This window comes from Homalodisca vitripennis, chromosome 5 (assembly GCF_021130785.1).
Source record: "Homalodisca vitripennis isolate AUS2020 chromosome 5, UT_GWSS_2.1, whole genome shotgun sequence".
In the NCBI taxonomy this organism is placed as follows: domain Eukaryota; kingdom Metazoa; phylum Arthropoda; class Insecta; order Hemiptera; family Cicadellidae; genus Homalodisca; species Homalodisca vitripennis.
Window position 1 is genome coordinate 23,064,202 of NC_060211.1, and position 18,987 is coordinate 23,083,188.

At 31.4% G+C, this 18,987-nt stretch overlaps 1 protein-coding gene across 2 annotated transcripts in view; it reads right to left on the minus strand.

Moving 5' to 3' along the window:
• Positions 1-18,987, minus strand: part of LOC124361839 (nucleolar and coiled-body phosphoprotein 1-like) — a 43,698-nt gene extending 24,711 nt beyond the window's left edge. Inside the window, exons 1-12 of one of the 2 annotated variants that reach the window (XM_046815840.1) lie at positions 18,864-18,987; positions 16,211-16,260; positions 15,662-15,721; positions 11,475-11,525; positions 9,560-9,676; positions 8,790-8,813; positions 7,546-7,593; positions 6,720-6,767; positions 6,171-6,245; positions 5,151-5,177; positions 2,639-2,815; positions 46-306 (exon numbers count right to left, since the gene is read on the minus strand). In XM_046815840.1, the coding sequence (XP_046671796.1) occupies positions 46-306; positions 2,639-2,815; positions 5,151-5,177; positions 6,171-6,245; positions 6,720-6,767; positions 7,546-7,593; positions 8,790-8,813; positions 9,560-9,676; positions 11,475-11,525; positions 15,662-15,721; positions 16,211-16,222 (900 nt within the window). In that variant the 5' untranslated portion in view covers positions 16,223-16,260; positions 18,864-18,987. The remainder of the gene's footprint in view (positions 1-45; positions 307-2,638; positions 2,816-5,150; positions 5,178-6,170; positions 6,246-6,719; positions 6,768-7,545; positions 7,594-8,789; positions 8,814-9,559; positions 9,677-11,474; positions 11,526-15,661; positions 15,722-16,210; positions 16,261-18,863) is intronic. The other variant, XM_046815841.1, reaches the window with a different exon arrangement.

The window sequence follows — 18,987 nt, forward strand, 5'->3', positions numbered from 1 at the left end:
GTACCGAATAATTGTACTGATAATAACAGACTATTCAGTACTCACCGCCATGGAGGACATATCTATTACGGGTGAAGTCGGTACTGGAGGTGGAACTTCCGGATCTTGAAATACTGGAACGTCTCTCCTGGGATCTCGCTCGACGGTGAAGTGTGTTTGCACTGGAATCCTGGACATGCTAGCACTGCTCCTTACAGGTCTTATTTGGTCGAGACATTTTCTATGTGAGCGGTATAGGGAGTCGCCAGGTTCCCGGCCCTTTGGAACATATCGCCATCCGGCTGGCTTTTTCAACTTCTCCTCGCCCTGAAATTTTCGTCCCATCATCTTTGGTAACTTCATACTTTCAATATAAAAAAGGAGGAATAGAAAGTAATTCGGAGAGAACTCTGTGAGTGTTATGTACTGAGTATTATGTTTGCTATATCACTGCCATATCCCAGATGTTAGTTAGTCTAGTTGTCTTTATTTTATATTAAACTTGTTTCTCCATGTATTTTAACAGAGAAAAAGTGCCTTTAGATAATCAACAACATTTTTATTTTCAGTAAGAACGTGTTACCTGTATTATTAGGAGCCATACAAAATGTTATATGTTTCTTAAAATTTAAGCATGTTTTATGGCCATCTTATTGAAATTGAGTTTTCGAGCATAGATTTGTATGAACTTACTCATTTATAGGAGGTATATAAATGGTCGTTGGAATGATTTACATACACCGAAATGTTAAAAATAGCCCAAATTTAGGTTTCTATTGAAACAATTACTGGAAAAGTTTCCCAGAATATTGTTGGATTATGGAATATTGAAAGTTATTTTTAAGGGATTTTTACATAAACACAATTACATAACTGGAGATAAAAATGTTAAGACCAGCATACAAAATTTCCTCATATACTTAGATTAAATGTAGTTTATTCTTTGAGTTCTATATTTATTGTGTTGTTTATCTTTATTCTATATTATATGGTTGCTATTTATTATTCTAATTAGATGGATATAGCTTATTCACACCTTTTCGCTTCTATTCATTTTCAGTTTTTCGGTATCTTCAGATGGGTGGAGGGTTGTGGAACGCCCAATCCGGAGACCAACAAAACCATATTGCAAAACAATGGTTTTGCCTTTATTTTTCGATACAGGCAAAACCATTGCCAGACATCTGAACGATGAACTCCCAGTTAAAATTTCGACTACCAGTATTAAATTCCCTGGAGTTTATTTCTAGTACACGGATTTAAAGACCAATCTCTTCATAAACGTTCAAACATCGATTCAAATTATAAATATCGTTATCGTGCTATACGAGCAACAGTTATTAAAATTTAAGGAATGAAAGTAACTTTTTGGTTGACTTGCTTTAAAATGTCCAGCAGAGAGTTTTGGGATTGCTAAGATTGCAACCCCACAGTATTCAATTAAAATTCAGATTGGCAATCATGATATTGAAAATAAAAAAGACTCGTCTTATAATGGCACGTAGCTTAAGGCGAAGAAAATTATGAACAAGTCATCGAAGTATTATTCTTAGAGAAGAGGATTTCATACCACTATCCTAATGATCCCTATCATAACGCCCTTTGAATTTAAACGCTTCCAATTTGCGACTAACATTCGAATTGACAAAACCAACGGTTTCCAACAACTTTTCAATAGTTCACATAAACTTCACAGATTTATTCAGGTGTATAATATATGCACATTTGTGAACATACACACAGACCCATTCCCATCAGTCCAAGAAATATTATAAGATTAAAAGTGTTGTGTTCTTAATGTTAAGACGAATAGTATAGATGACTGCGGAAATACGTAACTAACCATCCAATAATAGTGTTAATCTATGTTACTTACTTGCATTAATCTTAATAGATTATGAGATTATCGTGGGGTTGCAGAGGGCTATGTAAAAACATCTTACTTTCAGCGTTAAACCGTTGATAAGTGTTGTGAGTTTAATAGTTACAAACATTCTTGTAAAAATACTGTAGATATTTATGTTGTTCGATATGCGTTTCTATCTACAAATTAAGAGTTTAGGCATTAGATAAATACCTAAAATCTAATATCTGTGACATTTTGGGGAGCTCCAAACATTTCACAGTTGAGAAATATCAGTTGTTTGTTTCTCCTGGCTTGTGCAAGCATAACTTTTTAAAGTGGTCGTGCTCGCTTACGCATTGATGGATTCCGTTTGAAAAACTACCGTTGGAATTGTTATACAAATTTTAAAACATTTCTTATCTTTCAAATTTTTTATAACTGATATAATACAGCTAATGCCTACAAAGTCAAAATGTTCGCTGCTCCCGGTTTGCTTTTTCAAAGCACAATTAATTCTTAAAATTATCCTCTTAACTAATCAAACCTCGGTGTTAAATTTGGTTTCTTTAAGGTAATAGTGTTTATAGGGACGGAAATGGCGGCTAATGGCTAAACAAGACATTTCTCGGCCGATTTTTACACGCCATTTTGTGTTCATTTAAAGATGAATTCTATCAGCTGCATAGTTTGCAACACCCTTTTGTGACTACCTTATATATAAACACTTCGATAGTGAGTAATTAAGCCAGAATTTTAGCCTAGATAAAACACAATCAGGATATTTAAAAACACATATTATTTTAAAATTCTTACCATGAACTCATAAGGCTGAGGTCCAAAAGGTACTGGTGAACAAGAGTCGTCTGTTGGCACATAACCACCCGGCAAATCTTGTGTGTACCCAAATTTAATTCTTCCTTCATTTATACCTCTTCGTGGATCTTTCTCTACATTGATCTGATACTGCACTGGTATTCGGGAGTGTAGAGTCTGAAAAAAATCATTAAAATGTTTTTAGAGTAATCTAAAATTAAAACTGTAGCACCAATCTAGGAGGTAGATTAAAACCTACTATATCATGGAAAGTTTGAAGAAACTTCAAGCAATTAGGCAAATAAAAGGAAAGGTTTATTCAGAATCCTACCTTTTGCTAGATCTACGTCGTAGTAAATTTATGTTTACAAACCTTTCTATACCATTTAGATCCAGGAAACCATCATTTATATAAATTTAATCATCACAAATTTAGGTATAGATTGCTATCTAATGAGCTCATATACACTAAATCGTTTTAGAAAGTTACGTTTTTAATCAAATATGTTATAAATTCAGGCCGTCACGAGTCCTAAATCAAATAAAATGTGTGTAATTTCTCTAAATGTGCATACGACATTTAATCTATTTCAACTTTTGCAATGTAATAATAAGTTCCTGAACACCTCTCTGGAGATGTTTTATCCCACATAGTTATCTCTATTTATTTAATAATGATCGAGTACCGTGATAAGAAGCATAATAGTTATCTGCATCTATCAGATTTGGTCAGTTAAAATAGTCTACTAATTATTGTAACGTACCAATCCTAAACAGAGTCATTTTCTATAAATAAACATTCTTCAACTGAACTTTCAGTGCATGATTCTTATTAGTCGGACGAAAGATGACCATGACAAGTGCAAGACCCTCTATTGGAAACCTGAGGTATTATCATTCAGAAATGAAAGAAACTCATTTTTTTAATGAGATAAATATAAATCTCGACTATAAAACCTACGACTATAAATATAAATCTATATATTCTCAGTGATCACTCGCTCTTGGGAAGGCTTAGTCGGAGGACTGTACAAGTCCTTGCAATATTGAGTCTTATACGGATTACAAATAGTTTTTAGACAAAAACTTAGCAAAGTGTTGGGATTTTGAGGGAGCAGGATACATGGTCTGCAATTTTCTAAGAATTCACTGCAATACTCTCTATAATGATGGAGTCTGCTTATGAAAGCCTTTGTCTCTGTTGAAGTGAAAAAACATATTATCTTTGATAGGTAGGTATAAGCTTTGGAGGTGGTGGTAAAATACTATTTGGTCAGCTACACATTTGGCTTGGTTTGTTATCAAATCTTTTCCGTTCTCTGCAGGATCAGCAAAGTTACTGTTTATTAGGATTTATGTATGAGAGGAATTAAAAGTGCTGATTCTTTACAAATTTACGATCAGCATGAAACATTAAAGGACTGTAATAGTGTTAACCAATCTTCAAGAGCATGGCCTTTAGCGCTATTTTACAATAAATGTGCACTGAACACATAAGAGGCAGAAATTTTTTGGACTACAAAATTAGAAACTTATTCTCTGTTATGTTGGCATTTATATTTTCTCTATGAGCAGATACTTTTCTTATCAAACATAAAAACTAGTTGCAGGACATGGATACCTATTCTAAAATCCTTACAAAATGCTTATAGAGAGTTAAACTGTTTGTTAAAAAACGCAATAAACCAAATGAAACTGCAGGCCAATTTCCTTTTTTACTGAATATCCTGTGTTAGTTAAGGATCGTTCAGACACTATTGGTACTATTGACAAGGGTGATGTCTTTTCGTGAAAGATGTGATCGAATGTTTTCAGCATTTTGTAGAACTTGCCTTCATATCTTACATTTAGGGTAAGTAGTTCCAGAAATAGTCACAATTCCTTGATAATAGGTCATTAGTGAATGAAATTTTCACAGAAACTTCAATTGCTTACCCGTTTCTATGCAATACCTGCAATACTTCTAAGGTCCTTGTCTTGGAAGTAAAATACAAAGGTCCAGTGTGATACACAGCATAGGAAAAATTCAGTTAATCGTAAATGCTGCATAAAATGTAATACCATACAATCACTCCGAATTCCGGTGCAAACTGTAACTCCTACGACATTTAACTCCTGAGATATTACGACGCGAGGGGTTTCATCAGTCTAATAAACTTGTGCCAGTTAATCTGAACATTTGTTATAATATTAACTTCATTTGACCACTAACCTCACGGTTTTCAGTGACCTAGACTGACCTATTATTGAATAATAACATGATGAATGATATCACTAACCATCCTGAAGACACTAACTGACTTTTACTCCCATTGGTATATTAAATAACTAATAAAAAATGTAATAAAAGTATATTATAGTAATATCTATTTATGACATTATGATTTTTGGCACGTCCACTTTTTCACATCCATTCCAAGGGGTTAAAGACCTTAAAAATGTGATTCTATGTGGATTTAAAATTTATTTCACTGTTATTATTGCTCTTACTTACTCAATTACCGCTACTTACTCGATCAATCGTCATCCCAAGTAAACACTAAAACAAATAAAAATCCAATTAGACCACAATTTGTAATGCTAATTTAAATTAAGACTGCGTAAATTGAGAAGTCGTAACTATATTTCTAATATTTTACATGTTTGAGAATAATTAAAAATAATTTTGAAAACAAATATTGGGCAATACAGGCAATGGAGAAAATGAGGAGCCATGGGAATGTATAGTCTTCTTCAGTTCACTCTTTCTCAATATTTTTGGTTCAAATTTAAATTCACGTTGCTGATATCACATATTTTCTTCTTGTCCGATTTTTCTTAGCTGTCACGTTATTTTATCGTGTTAATTGCTCAATCTTAGTTTGTACAGCTGTACGTTTAGGTCTTTGAGTCGGAGTTTAGTTGGAATTCACTCGAACTTTTAAATGGCTTTCAAATTTATTTTTCCTTCAGTAAAATATACTAAACATTTCTTTATTAACTACTATATTCCAATTTTTTTAAAACCATCACTTAAATTTATTACATAGCTTTGGAAATGTACCATGAACTGAATGTGAACCGCATAAAAAACTAAGAAATTTTACAGTAGTATTTTCCAATTAAGGAATTATCTGCCTTTTCGTTTATACCACAAATAAATATATAGGTAGTCTCTTTGTTATCTTGCTACCTAAACCATTTTCACAAACGTAAATATTTATGTATACATGACAAATTATTCCATGTTAATATATTCCAGATTCTACTCGTTCTTAACATATTACAAATATCAGCAGAGAACAGAGTAATGGGACTAGCATTAGTGACAAAATATATAATATAAATATAAAATATAAAAATATATAATTTAGATACCGTACAATATGTCTAACAAAGAGGCTACCTGTAAGTCTAAACACTATAAAAGCCGCAACCGGCTGTTCGTCACATTATTATTAATAAAATCTTAACTCATTATTCGCCATTAGACAAAACAGTAAATTTTGCTTATTAATTACAATAATAATAATGTTAAAAAATATTATCTTACTTCTGCTGACCCAAGAATTCGATCAAAGTCTTGCAATATGCCAAAAGAACTTTCATCTGAAGCAAAGCTGGCTCCCTGAAAAAAGTGTGTATAAAGATTAAAAATCTAAAAATACTAAGGAATTTTAAAATTGTATTTATAAAAAAAAACATGATGTTCATAAATTAATATTATTTTCTAAAGCGTGTTGTAGCAAGTATGCATGTACTGCATAGAACATTAAAACAAATATCGTGTAAAGATTAACTCAATAATGAATCAATCGCTTTTCAACTAGGTCTCCCTACTTTAATTTTATTGAAAATAAATACATAAATTTCCCAGAGATAGTAATAGAGAGTATTGTTTTGTGCATTAGTATGTTTATTTACAATCAATTTTGCACCATTTCATATAACATTTATTTAATTGTTTTAGTTAAAAGCCTGCTGGATATATGCTAATCTAAACCTATCTCTTATCGAGCACATATCTTTGCACAACATTTTTATTGTGTATAAAAATTCTTCTTTTTTACAACCTATATGATTAGAAAAAGATGTTTACTACCTGAGGAGAACTAAATAATCCAGACGGTATTGATACAGTTTGATCTTCCTGGAACAAAAATGCATGATTTACTGATTTAAAAATAAAACAAACAGAATTTTCATCTTTTACTGTCATCCATTTTTCTAAGTTTCATGTTTTTAACGTGAAAATGTACATTTCTAAAACTCTTAATTGTTCATAACAAATTTTACAAAGTATTATACTATAAATTTTCCAGAACTAATCACAATTTCAAAAAAATAAAACTCTACCTGTGTTAATTTATTCAAATATCCTAAAAATATTAAAACAAAAATTGTAGGCTATTTCATTTCTTAACGCACAACCCAATATTAAAATCGCATATGCGTTTCTGAATAAATCATCATCAGAGCATAAAACATATATTATACAAATAACCAGCGAACTCTTTTAGATACTGCAGCAACTAATTGGATCAGTTTTGGCTCATAGTGTTTTAGCACTGCATTGGCTCTAGGAGTTATATTTAGCAGAGAAGAAACTAAATTTTACAAAATGGCCCTTAGAATCTTTAGCTTTATACCGATGCATACCCTTAAACCAATTAATCACAGATTGTACGCAAAAATAATTTTTAGCCTACAATTTTTATAATTTTGAAATCCAGGGCATTAAAGATGAATTTATACTGGACTGCAACTCTTCTTATGACTACATAACTCTCTACTCATATTCATAAAATAACAACTAACATGAACATAAATTTTAGAGATAACCAATTCCCACATAAGACCAGAGTTTATAATTATTTCGGAAATAATTATTTAATGCAACATTTTACTACAGTAAGTATTCAGCATACCTGACAGCCGTCGAAAAATCCAGATGGTATTGACACTGTTGGGTCCTCCTGAAATAAGACCATCATATGAATTATATAAAATATATCTATTATTGTCATTAATAATACATGAAAAGGACAATTCTATAGTTACCTTCTCTTTTAACAGACTTTCTGTATGGCACAAACCCCATATACTTCAAAGGCGTAATCAGAGTATATAGCGAATGTTGACTTTACCTCTAGTTCACATTCCTCTTAAGTGCAGTATCTGAAATCTGATGCTGTTGGAAACTTGATTCCTGAAATATGGATTCATGTTTGTCTGGAAGGATCCAAAAAATAGTCGTTGACAAAGAGTGAATAAGCTCAACAGAACCTCTAGTACCGTTTTGACAGCACAGACACCAAGACTACAAAAATTAGTGCAGTCTATGTGAAGAGGTATTCTCATTGTCTCATGAAATCTGATGCCGTTGCAGACTTTAATCCTGAAATCTGAAATCATGTTTGTGTGAAAGGATACAAAAATAGTCGGTAACGAGAACGAAGATCCTCAAGGGGGGTTCGTTTTGAGCTAAATTTTTGTTCTTTTTTAGCTCTTTTTTTCTGAGCCTCGATTTAAAATAAAATTCCATAGAGATTTTGCAATGTAGTAAAAATCAGCATAATTACCACCTACATCTTGGAATGATTCTCGTAAATTAAAGAACGTTCAAGAAAACATGGTCATTCTGGTCACTGATGAAGGGATTCAAATTATATACAAAACTAATATTGCAAATGTAATTTTAACAATAGGTCAAGATCTTCAAAATATTGCAAGTTGTATAATGATAAACTAAATTTGTTAAAACATTAAAATGCGATATATAAAAACCAGATCACAGATAAAATGTGTTGCTAAAATACAAGTTCCCTTACCGCAAATTGTAGATTAGCTAACTGAAAGTTTGCTTAATAAGTAATACTAATACTATTAAGTAAATTATTGCAAGTCAACTAAAAATTTAAATTTTAATTCAACACTGCTTAAACCATCTTGTATATAAACATCAACAAAAGTAAGTGTCAACCGTTTAGGTCTGCACATTACGTTGACCATCGCAAATAATAGTGTCCATTTTGTGCTACGGAATTGTAAGATCATAGTGAAAATATAGGTTCTTACAGAAATTTAATTAATATAAAAACATTAAAAAATACCATGTTCTTCTTCTGTAACTGTTACAATAATTATGGTATCAAATTACAGTAATACTTACGTTTGCCATATTTGTGAGAAAACACTGAAACATACAGAATAGTTTAAATTATCACAAACGGTACAACATCATTCCTTATTTTTATTTTGGTTTAGAATTATTCCTCAATAATTCTAATAGATTTTACAAAATCAAATTACATTTAATATATTTCTAATTTTAACAAAACTATATCGTGTAAACTATTCCATAATAACTACTTAATTAAAGTTAACACGTTGATATGTTTGGTTGTGTGAACAATGAAACATATTTTGATCTTTATTAGAGGTTCTAGTTAAGTTTTTATCTTACGTTCTTTTTACTAACACTAGGGTTATTGAGAAAGCTATGTAAGTTAACTTTTTTACCAGAGTTGTATATAATTTTAACCGAATTAGATACTGATGCGTCCCGACTGGATTGGAATTCCGACATTTTTTTAAAATAATGAAGTAACATGATAAAATTATGAATCAATTCTCGAAACGTGCATAAACATTGAGTTTTATCAAACAAAGTAAATTATTTATCACATTGGCATATCATAAGTACAAAGTATTAATTGGATTCCATTTATTTTTATTAATACAAAGTTCCTTCCCCTAAATGCGCGATAATAATGCTGGTGATTTTAGGACCAAGTTTTCGTAGCTAATTAAATCTCTCACAACCTAAAAGCTCACTTTTTAAAAGCCATGAATATTTAACTCCAGACGTCTGTGTCTTGGATGACACTATTGGAAGTGAAGTCACACTGAAGTACTTGAATATTTGATAAAATATCTTACCAAAGCTGAATCAAGGACTCTGTCCAAGTCGTCCAAAATCTCCATAGAGTTACTGTTTTTGGCAGGCCTTTTTTCTTGAGGCTTGTTTTCTTGTGAAAACCCCCACTTTGTATCATCCTGAAACGACAAAAAACATTCAGTAAATAGCGTCCAATACTGATATAGATACTGATATGATTGTTAGGTACAAAGATTAAAATAACTGCTTTGTACATCCATTTCATAATTGCGGTATTTGTGTTAATGTTTTATACACTGGACGTAACGACCGAAAATGTAAGTGTCATAAAACTATTGAAATCATTAATATCATAATTTCTTATGAGTGTCCATTACTAAAACTGTTTAAATATTTTGGACAGAATGATTAGGAACTATATTAAGCAGTGCATGAAAGAATTAATAAAAAAGTGTTTTATTTTGAACTCAAACATTAATTGAATTTGAGTAAATGTGTTGTGCTTTTCACTTAACATTTTTAGATTTGTAATGAAATATACCAGGAACAAAGACATCGCCATCGAGGGGGTCCAAGGGTCTAGACGCAATATCTAGACCCCCAATTTTAAAATTTTTTCAATTAATTTTTTAATAAACGATTATTATTATTTAAATAATTCAGTGTTACCGACATTTACTGCTGAAAGATCGTTCTAAACAAATAAAAGGATCAAGAACTTTTTAAGGAACGAAATGGGAAAAACTCTCTATTCACGGGAAAATATCAGTTGTCTGGACCCCCCGCCACCAAAAAAAATAAATATTTTCTTGGCTACGTTCTTGACCATGAGATATTATTTCATTCTTTTAAATTAAATACTAAAATTGAGACAATAAAAAAAATAAAATTACAAAATAAAAATTTTCATTTATTGGAGTGTTTGATCATATATTAAGCACTAAAATTGAGGTTTTTCAAAACATTACATTACATAATTTGATCTGGTTAAACAAAAAGAAATTTTGGCACGATACATAGACTATATTTAAGTAGCCTACATTAAATATTAGTAAACGTTTATTAGTATTTACAAATACGCAGGGGTTACATTTTAGATACTGCATGATATTGCTTTTGCTATGTTAGGCCTATATAAACTTATTACCAATAACAGGCATGCCAGACCGCAATTTATAGTACTTAACGCGCCCCACCACCCCCTCACCATGCGGTGTTGTCATATTGTCAAATCAGCTGATTCTCACCATGAGGCGAAACGACACCGCGACGGTCACTCGCTTCGTTTCGATTGTTACCATCGGTTTTGTTCTTTGTTCTGCATTTTTTAAATTTTATCGCTATTTTGTGCTCACGATACATTCTTAGTATAACAAGTGCTAATTTAAATCGTGAAGGCAAAGGATTGAGGACGACAGATGAGAATTATAGATTTAGAGAATTAGCAGTATCCACCGTTCGAGTGTTGAATTCAATCGATTATCCAATCGATAGCTGACAATATCGCTGCACAACCCAGGCTTGCATTGATATGTCTCGTACTATATGACTAACATGTATTCAATTCAGTTTAACTCTAAATTAAATTTAAACGTATTAACCTAACTATTTTACGTAATCAGTATTTATAATAAATTAACATTGCAGTTAACACTTGGAGTTCTGTAGTTACTATCATCTTATCTTAATATATGTATAAGCTAACAAGTATGATAAGAGTTATGCCTGAAACTTAGTATATCGCTTGGACCAACAAAAGTATTTTTCTCTCTTCCTTGCCTTCCTCACAGTAGTAGGAAAATCATTGATGAAATTTCAAACAACTCAAACATTAATCGGACATGAAAATTACCTAAAAGTATCTTAGAATTTATTAAATAATTTCTTAATATTAATACATATTATTTGCTAAATAACTAACTGACAAACTACTACAAAATTTGATTTGTTACTCACTAGAAATTTCTGTAAGGCACAATCCATTTCAGTGACTAGATGGCACACTCCCTGAAAATATTAGTAACGTTTTTAGTTACAGCATTAAGTTTTTAAGTATTGTCCCTGTGTCAATTGTATTACATTATTGTTATCTAAGCCACCATAAAACGTGTTTGATAATCTTATGGAGACATTTTTTTGGTGACAAGAATGTGCGGCTTGCTATAAATCTCCCCCCCCCCCCCCAAGATGACTGTAATGTAATGTATAGTAACACTAAGTAATAGTAAGTAAAAGCACTTTTATTAACTCGATTAAAACATTTTATACACTTTATACACTTTATCGATTATTATAAAGAGCGTTGTTGTTGGCTATGCCATGTAATACTGTGGATACAGGTCATGATACTAAGGTGTACACAGCACCATAACCATCTAGCACATTTAGGCTATGGTACACAGTTTGTGTTTTGCAGCACTTCACCCTACCAACAATTGAATGGGCACTGGAAATTAAAATCCAACAGAGTCTTGTGCCATCCAACCAAGATATGCGGGGTTAATTTTTAGTTCTAAAAACATTTCTTACTAAAGGTTCTAACTTGTAATTGTTATTAGAGCTTAACACTTTACCAATAATAATTATTGGAAGTGAATATAGAAACCTTCTCTCCGAGCAGGACATTCCAACATTGTTTTTATAACACCAGTGGTTCATTCAGCACATAAAACCAATTGATATTTGGTTGGCCTCATTTGATATACTGCAACTATTCCATCGTCTAATAGTGTGATGATGTTGTATTGAATTTATTTGTCCTCTTGATACGTAGACAGATCCGAAAGTCACTAAGTGACAATCTGATTGCGATCACTTGTGACGTTACTTGACCACTTGAGCGTTTTGCTTGTGAGATGATCGCTTACAGAACCCGCTTCTGTCTGGAGCGCACGTTTTACTAAATTTTACTAGAGAGTGTGGATAGTAGCTTAAATTGTATGAAATTTTAATATGAATTTCGAGTTAGTAACTAAACAGTTACGAACTCTAGGTGACAACTTTCATCTTGGGAGGTGGACGGCAAGTTATGAATCCTTGTTAAATAACTTAAATCTATACCCATGGTATTTGCTAAGGTAAAACAAGCATTCTTCGACATGTCGTATATACGAATGAAAATTGAATTAATCTTATACTAAAGAACTACTCAAACGGCTCACAACCAACTACGAGTAGCTGCTATTTGAGTTTATAAATCTACTACAGTTAAAGTGACTGCATGTATGTGTAAAATGCATTAAATTCTAAAATATAAATATAATGATCTTTTACACCCTGTCTCTTCAACTACTCTCTTTACAACACCGTTCTTCATCGAGTAGATAAAATAAAGGACCTTGGCGTCATCACAACACCAACTCTTCACCCTGCTGAGCACATCCAATACATCTGTAATAGAGCAAACTCAACTCTTGGATTTATCTTCCGCTCTACTCGTAATCTTTCAGTAGACGCCCTGCTGATCCTCTACAAAGCACTTGTTCGTCCTCTCCTGGAATACAACTCTTCCATCTGGTCACCTTCCCAAGAAGGACTCAAAACACAACTTGAAAGAGTTCAGCATCGTCTTGTCAGAACAGCTGGGTTCAGAGATGGCCACCACTACATGAATGTTCCAATTGCTGGTTATCAACTACAGCATGGCCTTGCTCCTCTTGAGGCTCGTAGAAAGATACATGATCTTATCTTTCTCCACAAGATCATCATCGGAAGCATTGATTGCCCGCAACTACTCAACAAAATCTACTTCCATGTTCCTGGGCATACGAGACTGCGAGACACCTTTGCAAGACTGTACTACTCAACGACCTACCAACAACAGAGTACGATACCTCGACTTCTACGCAGCGGAAATGAGGTGGGACATCTTGTTGACTTCTTCTCCACCAGCCCTGCTAGATTTCGAGAAGAAATCGTCAAATTAGTATATGGCACTCTATAATTCTGTTTCAACTATACCTTTTTTCTGTTTTTACTCGCCTTTTTTTTTAGTAGTACTTTGTTATATATTATAGTCTTTGCATTGAAATTGTTCGATATTGTTGTTGTATTTTATAGTTTATTGATTATTTCATGTACATGTATGTAATGGTATTGTAAAAGTGGCGATTGCCGTGGAAATAAATAAAATAAAAATAAAATAAAATAAAATTACTTCATAATCTGCAATCGTAATAGCATAGTTCATATAGTTATTTCAATCAATCTAGGTAGATTAGGTTGTCTCTAAAAACTCTACACGTAGTTAAAAAAATCACGATAAATGTATTAATTTAATAGTAAAAGATAAAAATTATATCTAACATAGAGATATCAGAAACTGGAGTGATTTTATTAATTAATCTAACCCATAATAGCCACTTATATAATCACAGTTTTCCTGAATATCAGTGAGAGAGCCCACTATTATGTTTCCTAATTTTGGTTCATTTTACAAGAAATGTTAGGAATTAAGACAAATTAAATGCATAAATTAGAACATTGCCTGTGTCAAAACCGTATAATTGGCATACTACAACATATTAATAAATATTTTCAAAATTAAGAATGTCGAAAACAGCCCTATCAAACGAATGACTAAAATACATATTTCGTATTTGTAGTAAAAGTTCTTTTCTTCTTGAATATACAATGTAACAGTACAATACAGAAGGCGTGGTTCTTAATGTGGTTCTAATTACAAATCGACCCATTCAAAAATAATAATACTTTATTGTTTAAAAATTAATAATATTTTACAGAATATGTGGTTGCAATTATAAAATTTGTAAGAATAAGTAGTATATAAACAATAAATAATATCAAAATTATAATCAAAATGTTTGAAATATTGAATAACTGTGAGACTAGTAAAGGATACGATTTTACTGTGAATGAGTCTATTACCATGTAATTTATGTTCATTTTTTTTTTTTTAATTGTAAAACTAAAATTTAACATCTACAAAAGTTCTTGAACAAACTAGGCATCAATATACGTATCAATCAACCATAGCAAATCATAGAGTAAAAAATATAAAAAAAACATCCAGTGTAATTCAACAAAACAAGAGTACTTGTGAATATTTAACACCATTAAGTGTCAAGGAGAGTTAGAGAAACCTTAGACATAATTAAAAATGAAACAATGTAACAAATAAAACTAAATCGGTTTACAAAAAAGCCGGCAATCTATGATAAAACAGATCCTATATATCGCTAATTTCATGTTAGTCAATTTTTGAATGGGCTGTGCTTCAGTCAATCACGATACGGTTCCCTATTACCTTAATTTATATGTTCATTCCAATATGTAGTTCTGGCAGTAACGGAATAACATCTTTGTACAGGAGCTGGTTCTTCATTACGAGACGAAAAAATTTAAATGATTAAATTGAGTTATCAATGCTTCGAAGCAGTGTATACCGAAAAAATTAGAGGATAGTGATCTCCACTATATATTATTCAATGTTTTATATTACACTAAAATCATTACAGCATTTATAACATTCTTTATTAAAACCATTATAACCTCAAAGTCAAATACTTGCAATCAGCTAGACTATGATAAGGTTACATTTTCCCTACAGCTACTGCAAAATAGAATACCATATTAATGACAGGATAACAGGATTTCGTACATTTGTCATAGTTTTAACGTTACGGTTACAAAAGGTATAACACAACGTTTCGAGGAATGGAACCTATCCTATTCGTCAGGGGTGTGAGGTATTAATACAACAATAAAGACCATAAAGAAGAAAACAAGTGAAAGAAAAGGATTCATAAATATCCAAAAGATGCGTGGAGTTTAGTCCAGGCGTTGTTATTGCGGAGAATATGTCACGGGTACGAGATACACAATCACACCAGTACAGATGAAAGTGGGATACCATCCAGACTAGACTCCAGCAGCTTTTTGGTATGTTTGAACCCTTTTCTTTCCCTTCTTTTCTTCTTTGTTCTTTTTTATGTATTAATACACCACCCACCAAACGAAGAGGATAGATTCCAATCATCAAAATGTTGTGTTATACCTTTTGTAACATCTAACGATGGCAAAAGTTCGAAATCATGTTATCCTATCAAACCTTCCATCGTTAAAACAAACTTTAAACAAAGAACCATGATACTAAAATACAATATTTATCTTATGAAACTCACTGTGGCAAACGTCTTTTCCAAGTCGGCAAGAAGGCCGAGCGAACTGTCTCCGCTCTGATCCTACGGTACAAATAGAAGTCTTTTACATCAACAACGGAATGATTTATGCAGTTACAATATGATAGTACACTACAATTATTATTATTTTTTACCACTATAAAATTTTGTAAAACATCATTATGTATGTGACATCATTAATTTTGAAGCTGGCTGCCTCTTTTCATTCAAATGTTTACTAATACAAAATTTAGTATTTTTCCATCAATCGAATCCTTTAACAATATAATTGAAACGTTACAAAATACAAAAATGATATTATCTTTTTTCTTTTATCTTAAAAGTGATTGATCACACATAAAACTAGAATATTTAAAGAAGCATAAGAGTAAAGAGATAAGTTTTAATGAACAAAAAGTATGATCACTGTGAATTTAATTGAATTAATTGCCCTAAAATGGGGTTTAGAGGTTTCTCATTTGATCATACGTAACTAAAATATGTAATTATTTTGTATTTTTATTATACAGTTAAACAATAACGATGGCTTACACTTTCACACATCTTAGCGTTGTTCTTTAGTAGTTCTCAGTGTTTTTGTTCTGGAACAGAAATATATAATAAGTTACATATAATTATAATTTTAATTAAACATTATTTATTGCTATATTGATATTGCCTTAGCCTACCAACATAATGAAATAAAGAAAACAGAACAGGCACTCACTGATGATCTTTCAGTCCTCGCAGATTATTTTAGAGCCTGGAAGCTAAATCCAAATCCTACTAAAATTGAAGTATCATGCTTCCACCTAAATAACAGACTGGCGAACTACAAGTTAAATATAACTCTTGATGGTGTCAAATTGAAACATAATGAACATCCGCAGTATCTGGGAGTTACCTTAGACCGATCTCTCACTTTTAAAAGTCACCTTCAAAAGACAGCGGCAAAGCTGAAAACAAGGGCTAATATAGTACAGCATCTTGCTGGATCAACTTGGGGAGCCAACGCAAAAGTACTGCGTACCACTTCTTTGTCCCTTGTGTACTCCGCTGCTGAATATTGTGCTCCTGTGTGGCTTAATAGTGCACATGTGCGAGAGGTCAATGTCGTTCTTAATAGGGCCATGAGGACAATTACTGGAACTCTCATGGCAACACCAACACCTTGGCTCCCAGTGCTGAGCAATATAGCACCACCTGAGATTAGACACAAAGAGGCTCTTCTGAGAGAGTTCAATAAGATCGTGTCCAATAAAAAAAAAATGCTATATATTGTCTTTAAAAAATTCTAAGCGGTACACACTTTTAAAATATTTGTAATAGTTCAAAAGTAAATTTTACTTGTGCTAATACATATCAAGGTGTTACTTATCATCTTAAACGTTTCTTGGTAATGAGGTGACAGAAATTATTGAAACCGTAACACTATTAATATATGTTTATGTATGCATATTTTCAGTTTTATTTTATCTGTTAAGCAGCAGATACAATTATTAACCCTCCCTGTGGTGGCTCTTAAACTCTTTATATGCACTTTGTTTAATTATTCTGTAAACGCCTGTAAAAAAATAAATAATTGAAGTATATATATATTGATGTAAATCATGTTGTATATCACTGTATTCAGAAAAATGAAGAATTTAACTATGCCAAAATGAAGTATCAATAAATAGAATAATTACATTTTATTTTCTGTTTGTTCATAAATTTGTTAAGATATACAAAATAAGGTGAAGGACATGTGACTTTAATTTGTAATTATTTTGAATAAATTATAAATAGCTAGAATAATAAATTGTAAACTAAAACCCTTTTAAATTCTTTTATTTCAGACACGTGTTTCGGTATAAACCATCTTCAGTGTGAACATTAACCTCTCAATTAATAAAATTAATGTTCACACTGAAGATGGTTTATACCGAAACACGTGTCTGAAATAAAAGAATTTAAAAGGGTTTTAGTTTACAATTTATTATTCTAACATAAAGATAGCCCTATAATGTGGAGTTAATAACATATAAATAGCTATTATAATTTTTTTTATTTGGCTTCTACAATATAAAACATGTATTTGTATTATGTAGATTAATACGAATTTATTTATAGAAAAATAATTAGGTGCATAAATCTAAATGTACCTGTATTATGTATGTTCTCTATAATTCTAAATAATAAATGCGTAGAAAAACACAAAATAACGCAAAGTGATTTTTGTAATAAACAGTATTAAAAGCAGGAAAATTCCACACAAGTATTTTGAGTCGCCGGGTTTTTTGAGTATGCGTAATCAAACCTACAACTTTAAAGGGAACTTCCGAGGGTAGTGCCTTCTATCCAGTTTTGCTGTAATGTATGTGAATAGCTAACGTTAAGCCTCTTTCAAATCTCTCATTCGTTTCTATCAAGCGTTTGTTATCACACAGAGGAAAATGCATACATCGGCACGGTTTTAAACAATTTAAAATCTCTAACGTCAACATATAGTGTCATAAACCTTTATCAATGAAGCAAATCGATGTGCATATAAATATGGATATTGTCTATATTATTATTTCTCTCTTCGATATTACGATATTAAATATAATTATACTAGGCATTATAGTGACAAGTTTCCTTGGGTTTGTTTGTTCTGATAAAATAATTAATGACTTAATCTACAATTTTATATGACCGAATTTCATATGTTTACTGTCTTAAGAATATTCTTTTAAAATCTAATCAAATTAATTTATTATTATAGGTTGTGGCTAGACTCAGATTTGAAATAAGCTACATTAATAAAATCAACGAATGCAGTATTTTAATGTAAGAATCTTGCTGCAAAATATTCTGCACTAGTTTATATAGATCCGATATTTCATTAATTTTTTCCTAAAAATTCGTATTCATATAAATATTACGAGGGCCCTATCTTTTTTCTCCCTTAAATGATTGCTCTATTTTTCTAATAAATTTAATAATTAAATAAAACGTAATTTTTACAAAAATATATAATGTAATTTTATGCATTTTAGACCCAAAACTCTGTGTGCAGTAAAAATAAGGAAACTTTCATATTATTTACAAACGAGGGAAAAGAAATAATACCGTTCAATGCATTAACCCCATTCACTACTGAGGTACAGATGCATCAAAGGATGATATAATTTAGTCCATATCTAATTAAAGCTATATCTACAAGGAACGTGTTTTTACTTACATTTTAGTTAGTAATGTGTTCACGTATTCACTAAAAATTTCGAATAATGTATCAAAATGAGAAGATGTATTTTGTGTAGTCAGAATTATGTAGTTGTTTACGTTTCGTCAGATGTTATGTTTCA